The 9278-nt window shown below is 38.7% G+C and overlaps 1 protein-coding gene across 1 annotated transcript in view; it reads right to left on the reverse strand.

Moving 5' to 3' along the window:
* The window catches only part of GPR149 (G protein-coupled receptor 149), a 68812-nt gene extending 59871 nt beyond the window's left edge, over positions 1-8941 (reverse strand). Inside the window, exons 1-3 of the mRNA XM_065876906.1 lie at positions 7925-8941; positions 6637-6829; positions 1062-1519 (exon numbers count right to left, since the gene is read on the reverse strand). Coding sequence (XP_065732978.1) covers positions 1062-1519; positions 6637-6829; positions 7925-8941 — 1668 coding nt within the window. The remainder of the gene's footprint in view (positions 1-1061; positions 1520-6636; positions 6830-7924) is intronic.
* Positions 8942-9278: the final 337 nt, after the last annotated feature.

Raw genomic sequence — 9278 nt, forward strand, 5'->3', positions numbered from 1 at the left:
TGTATACAATGGAATATTACTCAGCCATAAAAAGAAATGAAACTCAGTTATTTGTAGTGAGATGGATGGATCTAGAGACTGTCATACAGAATGAAGTAAGTCAGATAGAGAAAAACAAATTCTGTATGCTAACACAATCTATATGGAATCTAAAAAAAAATGGTTCTGAAGAACCTAGGGGCAGGACAGGAATCAAGATGCAGACATAGAGAATGGACTGCAGGACATGGGGAGGGGGAAGGGTAAGCTGGGATGAAGTGGGAGAGTGGCATGGACATATATTCACTAACAAATGTAAAATAAGATAGCTAGTGGGAAGCAGCTGCATAGCACAGGGAGATCAGCTCGGTGCTTTGTGTCCACCTAGCGGGGTGGGACTGGGAGGATAGGAGGGAGATGCAAGAGGGAGGGGATATGGGGATATATGTATACGTATAGCTGATTCACATTGTTATACAGCACAAACTAACACTCCATTGTAAAGCAATTATATTCTAATAAAGATGTTTAAAAAAAAATCTAATAAAGATATCTTTATAAATATCTAATAAAGATGTTTAAAAATCTGCTGTATAAAAAAATAAAATTTAAAACAAAAAAAAGACTAAGAGCCAAGCTATGTGAATAGTAGAGTTGCAAAAGGACTACCTGTTTACTGGTAGTTGGATAAACATTTGCCCCAAAACCTGTTTTGGACACTTGTGTAAACTTTTCAGGTGAAGAAAAAATATAAAACCTACAAGTTTACTAATTTGAAATAAGTTTTGAGAGTCTAGTCTGAATTTACACAGATTACTTGAGGTTAAAATAGAGGCTCGTCTCAAAGATCCTGTTTAGCTCTGCCAATTCCAAAATAGATAGAATTTGACTGAAAATGTAGAACTAATTAAAAAAATTTAAAAAGACACTTTGAAATAAAACTTAGTATTATGGAAATTAATTGAGTTAAGTGAAGATAACCTTGGAGTTGGATGAATGAAATAAGCAACGGATAATTTTTTTGCATGCTGTCATATTTGGTATTACTTTTAATTTAAGAGGAATAACAACCTTTACTGTACCTGACGAGGGGTTCTTTCTGATTTACTCCTACACCATTCCCAGTCTGAAAGGTCTGGTTTCTGACTCTCCTCATGAGAAAGTCTTCTTTCTGGCCCTTCCAAAAGAGTGGTTTCATCATATTTAATATCACCTTCTGTTTTTTCAGAGAGCAGTGGATCAACACCCTTTTCATTGTGGGAATCCTGTTTAGCATCTATAATATCAGTGTTTGTGCATTTGTTGATGCCTTTTAGTGTGGAGCTGTCCAGAGAGGGCGTGGTACTGATTTCCACCTTTATGGCATTGAATACATTATGAGAGTCTCTCTGAGAGTCTTTTGTAGTTTTGCACTCATAGTTCATGAGATCGTGATAGGATATTGAATTTTCATCATCATCATAGTAATCTTCATGTGCTATTTTATAAATTCCATAACTTCGTTGAAATGATAGATTGAATTCAAAGCATCTCCTCTTGGCTATGTAAAAACAAAAACAAAATTCCATGATTAGGAAGATAGATATAAACACAGGGCTTGGATATACAAAATGAATAAAAATAGGAAAGTGAATTCAACCTGATTAGTTGAATTATCTTCGTTTACTTCTTGTCAATTATGCAAAGCAACTGTGCCTCGCAAATTCAACCATCTTATCACTCTGGGCCTAACTGTTCTCACTTATACAATGGAAGGCTTGAAATACATACAACCCCAGAACACTGAAGTCTTTAAAGAAATTTTATGTAAAAAATTGATCCATAAATTAGAATAGCCTCATATCCACTCAGTTTTAGTTTTAGCTCTATCAGTCTACCAATTATCTCTACATTTCTTTATTTGGGGATAAAATACATTGTTTATAAATTTTATTTTGCTACAACTTAATTATTAAAAAGCTCTTAATATTACTTGAGCTATTCTGCTGGCAATACCAACAACAGATATAACTGCTTTAAATATTTTGATGTATATCATTCCTGACATTTATATGTTTATAAATGCATACAGTAAAAATTAGATAATGCTACAATACAGTTTTTAAACTTTTAAAAATAATATGTACATTTCGAATAAATTTGAAATGAATTTTAAAGAAGAGTCTATAGACATATTTCTGTGAACTGAAGCACTTTACAACATGTATATACCTGATTAACTACAAGAGCAGTTTAGCAGGAACACATAAAACTTTCCATGGTTTAAATCAGGCGAAATATGATAGTATCTTACATATAGCACTACTATTTGGTGAATACTGTATAAAGTCTTAGTAGAATAACACATGAGAATGTGACAGAAGTGATACAATTGTTGTATGTGAACATCATTAAATACTAGATAATTTTTGTGTATTAAGAATGAAGCTATATCAAGATGGTAGACAAAATGCAATGTAATGTTTTGATTTTCATCTTCCAAACATGGCTCATTTCAAAACTTTTTTCTACTTGGATAGTTCTGTGTTTTACAGCACACATTTAGCTATCCTTGGTGGAAGAATTTATTAAAAACTATAAAATTTCTATGAGAACAGGTAAAATTTGATTCATTTTACAATACAACCTCATGTCATTCATATGCTGATTCTATAACTGAAATTGTCTCAGAACTGAAGATTTACAAACCAATTCTGCTGACTGAAAGAGAATTTATAGGTATCACTCATTATTTGAGCCAAAACATTCATTGAGCCAGGATACAAACAAAAATTTCTATTCAAAGAAAATGGAAAAGTAGAAACAGATGTTAACATTATACACTATTTCATTTACAGTAATACTTAACTTTTTCTAGTAATATAGTCCAGTAAAATTAAATTAGAATTTTTAAGTAACTTTAATAGTGTGAAAGCTGAAGGAACTAAAAGACGTTTTAGTTATTGTTGGGTTTCCTTTTTCTCTAAAAAAAGTTATAAAGTGACAAGTGGTCAATTCAAGGATATTAAGCAAACAAAAACTGTCATAAAATCCCAATTTTATCATATAAATGGATATCTATGGCTATATATTTTATTAGCTGTGTATTATAACTATGAAATATATAAAGCAAAAGTGAGTAAGGTTTTTAAAGAACTGTGCAGAATGTGTCGATGGAGAATCTCCTTCCACATCACTGGGTGCAAGAAGCAGTCTGAGGTAGGCTATGAGAAGGAAGTGTGATTGAGAAAGATACAGTGGGGAACTAGAGCATTCCAGGGACAGTTATGCACAAAGGTCATGACATTTAACAAAACAACAACCCTACATAATAAAAGGCATATTGGTTCTATTTTGCATTTGAGAAAACTGAGGCTGATAGAAGAAACCTACCTAAGATTACTTACCTGGTAAAGAGATTTTAATTTAAAGCTGACTCCAGAATTGAAGTCATTAACCTCTATTTGAAATTGCTTTACTGCTAATCAGATCCATGAAGTATGTTAATGGAAGCAGAATGTCCCTGATGTGCTATCTTTGAGTTAAGGGAAGTACATTAATTATGAAATGTTACCAATAGAAACATTTCTTGTTATTGACTTTTCCTTAACACTAGAGGTAAATTCTGACTAACCAATGAAGGTAATAGGCTATAACGACAAAACAGAGTTGACAATATTTGACTAGTAACTTACAAGAAACTTAGAAGAATAGAGTCAGGGTCTTTTGAAGTCTACAGTACACTTATGAAAAAAAAGTATAATGTTACATTTGCTCTGAAAAGCAAAACCCTGGATACGGCATGAAATAGCTCTAGTCTTCTGCTTTTAATCACATCTTACTAATGACAATTTTAGACATAAGTAATTATATCAGCTTATATATATACATAATTCTTCAGAGTAACATGTCAGCAGATACTTTGACTTTGTCAAAAAACAGAAGCTGAAAATCTGATTTTTATAGAAAATATTTTATTTTAACTGTTTATTTAATTTAAAAAAGAACGCATCATGTCATGCAAACCAAATGGGTCTGAAAGCCATATCCAATCCATATGTCTACCACCTGAGACCTCTGTGTTAAAACCAGCTTTTTTAAAACCACTTTTGTTTTGAGACACTAGTAATACAGATTATTGTTGAAAACAGGAGAGAACTGTTATTTCTGGAAATTATTTTCCATTACTGACATTCATTTTCTGGCTGCATGTCTCTCAGTATCCATACAGTGAAGCTGAGATGTAGAATTATCCTTACATCACCAAAATGAACCTACGGTAAATATGAGTTAGGAAAAAATATTTTCCTTTTCTTGTTTCTGGAGTTCCCAGCAAAAGAATGTAAAAGGGGGATATTAATTTATTAAGGAGAGAAAGCTTAAATGTGACACTGGAGCCATCAAAGTACTATAACTACATAGAATCAAAGTACTACAACTGATCAAGCACCTGCCCACCTGAGGATGAGCCGTCTTTGGAGTTTCAAAATTCTGTTTTTGTGTCATCCTAGCAATAGGAAAATTTATGGTGGGTCCTCAGACAAGGAAAGTGCATCATTCTTATAATTTTCCTGTGGCAGAGCCTAGGCTCAAGTGAGAGAGTGCCATGGACATATATTCACTACCAAATGTAAAATAGATAGCTAGTGGGAAGCAGACACAGCACAGGGAGATCAGCTCAGTGCTTTGTGACTGAGGGGTGGGATAGGGAGGGTGGGAGGGAGACGCAAGAGGGAGGAGATATGGGGATATATGTATATGTATAGCTGATTCACTTTGTTATAAAGCAGAAACTAACACACCATTGTAAAGCAATTATACTCCAATAAAGATGTTAGAAAAAAAAAAAAGAGAATGGAGCCATTTTAAACTAACGTTTCTCACAACATTTTATTTTCGAAGCTATGCCTCTCTAAGCTCACATTTCAACACCTTCCCTGAAATTTTAAAATGAATACAAATAAGGGCAACGATAATTTTAGAGGAAAAATATTATTTTGATCTTGAAAGGCATGGTTCTAATTTCAAACATGAGATATTAGCAGGATTATTGATTCTGCTAGTCTGCTGTAGTTTCTTCTATTTTGTGCAGTATAAGACAGAAGCGCTTCCTAGACCATTTATAGGGATAGATCTGTTGCATTGCTTTGTTTTCAGCTCTGATAGAGGTGCCCTTCAGTTCTTAAAAATGACTGCCCTAAATTCTTCTTGTCTCTCTCACAATTTTAAATACTCTAAGATGGGGTTAGTTCATTAATTTAGTGACAAAATATTAATGTTTGATAGAATGGTAGAACTTTCAGGCTTGTAAGTGATTTTTACATGTTCTACGTTCTTCTATGTGGTTCAAAAAGATTTATTATTAATTTTCTGTGTCACTGTTGCTCTGGATATTAATATCCAAAAGCACATAATTATTACAAGTTCCATGGTTATTTTATTTTAAGTGCATAGATGAATTTGGCATCTATTAACAATAAAACTTCATGGCATCCTTAATACTAAAAAAAATCTTCTGGTCATTTGAAAATTATCTAGACATTAAATGTCATGAATACATGGAAAATGACCAGTTCATGACTATTTAATGTTTATAAAATAAACCTGTTGAAGAACTGATTGCAGAATATTCTTTAATAGTCTCCAGTTTTCATAGCCCTAAAATAGTCTAAGATGGACTGTTTTTATTTATTCTTTCTTCTCTGTTAAAGAATAATATACCTGCTTATTCTGAGCAAAGGACAATTAATGGAACAGTTAATTCAGCATACACTAATGTAGTCTTGGATTTATTAAATGGTAGAACATCCTATCTTTTGTCTGGAATGACAAAAAAATATCCTTTTCCTTATGGAAGAGTCAGAATATACAGGTCATTCTTCAACTTTTCCTGTCTCAGAATAGGAACAATTACACTCTAGTGAGTTTTATAATTGACCGCACTCCTGGTCTAGAGGTACTCTTTAGAACATAGTTGGTTTTTTTTTTTTTTGGTTTGTTTGTTTATTTTAAGTAACTGGCATGGCTAGATTCATACATGAACATACATTGACAAACTCTGCCACCTTTGTCCTTTTTTGAAATTATAGGTGTTTGTGGGGTTGTTTTGTGTATATATGTATGTTTTCTAAAAGCAGAGGCAAACACTTAAAATTTGTTTTGGAACTGTTTTTAGTCACTCCTATTGCTTACTCTGAAAACTTTCCAAAACCCTGAAAGAATATAAGCAGCACACTAAAGAAAATGCTTTTCTTTACTGTTCCACTCAGCAATAATGAACTTTAATATAATGAGTTTTTAACTTTTCAAAGATGCAGACTTCTCATACGTAGATTTGGGAGGGGGAGTTATTTTCTACTCTAGGCTAAGAGGTATGGTAGATATAACACCTAAAGGCCTTTGTTGACTTCATGCTGTTTTGAATAAATTCTCTTCTTTTCTTACCTAAAATAATTATTCAATGTACAAGCAGTTCACAGAGCTGTTTTAAACTTGCCTCATTTAAAACTTACTCCAATATTGTGCTAACAATTGTTTCACATTATAATTTCTTCCATTCACCACTTCATTTGTCCTTGGACTCTTCATCCCCTACTAAGGCAACTCTCTCAACAGACCACCTTTCTGTATTTGCCCATATGCATATTGTTCCCAACCTCTGCACTGTTCAGGACTTACGTTTTTTCCCATCAGACGTCACTGCATATGTGTTCTGCTTGCAGTTGATGATGCAGCCACAGGGCAAGTGTGTCCAGTGTTTGGACAAGACAAACACTGGAGTTACAGTGGTGGCCAGGAGGGTTAGCAGAAAGCTGAGCGTCTCAAAGGGAAGGCTCTGAAACCCCACGACGTGCTGGACCACCATGTGGATCTGCAAAAGCAGAGAGCTTCAGACCTATCCTAGGATAACATTTTCCATTTTGCCAAGCCTTTCCCTCAAGCATGCTGCCCCAGCTCCCTTCTCCAGGGCCCTTTCCTGTCTGAGAGCCAGAAGCTCTATTCCTGGGCTGGCATCCTCAGTTTGGGTGATGGACTGGGAATCCTTGGGAGGAGGCCCGCTGCTCCAGACTGCACAGGCTTTGAGGGTTTCCACTCTTGACAGCCTGGTCTGTGCTAGCTGCCAGCTCAAGTTTCCACCAGGGAAACACAGTCACAATACAGAAAATGCTATCCCAGAAAACAGGCAAGCATGTGTGAAACCTGTACCTAGTACTCCAGATGTCCTTTGTCACATCCCTGGCCCCTCACCTCTGCCAGGTTATGCTTGTCACACTAGGGCACCACCTGCCATCCCTCAGCTGGGCTCTTTCCTGGAGGCTTGAACAAAAGCCTGTTTTGTCTACTTTCTGCTGTCTCTACTTCTGACCACGCCTCTCCTGTCTCCCTGCTGGGGATGGGCGGTGTCCTTACTAGGGAGAAACGGAGCAGAGAGAAGGGCATGACAGAGGATTGGGGGCAAAAACCCTCTTTACTGAATACTCCCAGATATCGCTACGAGAGAAAAGGACACCCTTGACCATGAGAGATCTCAGAAAACTAAGTCTCTCGCGCCTGAAAGCACTCCCCATACTCCTCCCCAGTTTTTTTTTTTTTTTTTTTGGCACGCGGGCCTCTCACTGCTGTGGCCCCTCCCGTTGCAGAGCACAGGCTCCGGACGCGCAGGGACCGGGGCACGAATCCGCACCCCCCGCACTGGCAGGCGGACTCCCAACCACTGCGACACCAGGGAAGCCCCTCCTCCCCAGTTTTGAACCGAGAAGCACTTAGCAGCAAAGGCTTCGCGGCTGCTAGTCCTACCCGTGAACTGCCTTCCTCCAAGTGCTTCTCTAAAACCAAGCGAGATACACTCGTAAGCGGACTTAATGCACGTCTCTGGGTAACCCTCCAAACCGGGGAGGGTGGTCTCAACACGCACTCATACTGCCTGGCACACAGCCCCCGCCCCCGCGCGCAACCGCACTTTTACCATCATGGGCAGCCAAAGGGTGACTTTTGTCATCGCTAAGATCAAAGAAAAGCGCTTCTGCGCTACGCTCACGGTGAAGCTCCTGGTGCCATAGAGAGTCCCCCGGTCCTCACGCTTGCAGGCTCCAGCCACAGCGGTAGCACCGCGCCCCGGCCCCTGCCCCAGTCCTACCCTCGCGGGCAGACCCGGTCCAAACACGGTGTCCGAGCTCGGGGAGCATCCTCCAGAGCACCGCAGGGCCGGGCCCGGAGCATCATCTGGGGACAGGGAAAGCACTCTCCCCCGCGTTGAAGGGGTCCCTGGAGTGGAAGCTCCGCGGGAAATTTCCTGGTAGTTGGCGTGGAGTCTTGGCGGCTCCTCCGAACACAGCAACTGGTGAGTGAGGGGGACCGAGAGGCCGGCGAGGAGTCCGAAGGCCGAAGTGTACACAGCGAAAAGTAGCAGCACGTAGGAGCTGGAGCAGTCGGCCAGGCAGCCCCAAGGCGTGCGTACAAAGGCGCCCCAGCCGCACAGAGGAAGCGCGGAGAGCAGCAGACTGGCTGCCCACACCGTCAGCGCCACGCCGAGCACCTGGCCGGATCTTCTGGAGGCTGCCTGGCTCCCCACAGCCCTGTGCATCGTGTAAAAGTTGTAGGAGACTAAGAGAGTCGCCTTCAAGTTGCTCGAGAGGCCCTGGCATAAATATAGTAAGGCAGAGGTGGTGCACAGAGACTGGAAGTAGTCAGAGACCTCATTTGGCCACTGCAAAAACATGAAGATGGTCACCGACAAGACGCTCATGAGATCATCCCCAGACCAGGAAGCCACAAGCATGGACACAACAGTTCTGTTCCGCGTTTTCATTAGGGAAACTAGTGAATAAATGCTGCCTGCCAGGGCTGCGAGAGTCATTAAGCCTGTCAGGCAAAAAAGATAGATATTCACGGTTCCTGGCGGATTTAAAAGATCTGTCGAATTATGATTTTCTTTCCACAGGCTAGAGTCATTTGTTGATAAGTTACTGAGAAATACAGACATTATCCTTGGTCAATATTTAATTTCTTTTTCAATGAGTCTATAAATATTCTCAAAATTAAGCATGGCTGTTAGTTGCAAATCAGATCTCATTATCTCCTATCAAGTTTCCCTCAAGATGTTCACCAGTCAGTCCCGGCAGAAAATGGACAACTCTCCTTTAGATCTGACTCAACCCATATTTTAAAATTGGGTTCCACTTAAAGCAGCAATAAGAAACTTTTCAACATTTCAATTAAAAACAGACAAACCAAAAACTCCCTCCTGAAACCAGCACGTTTCAGGCATGAAAGCAAAACCTCCTCAAGTAGATTGAAAAACAATGATGTGTGGGTCCTTT

This window comes from Phocoena phocoena, chromosome 4 (assembly GCF_963924675.1).
Source record: "Phocoena phocoena chromosome 4, mPhoPho1.1, whole genome shotgun sequence".
Taxonomy (NCBI): domain Eukaryota; kingdom Metazoa; phylum Chordata; class Mammalia; order Artiodactyla; family Phocoenidae; genus Phocoena; species Phocoena phocoena.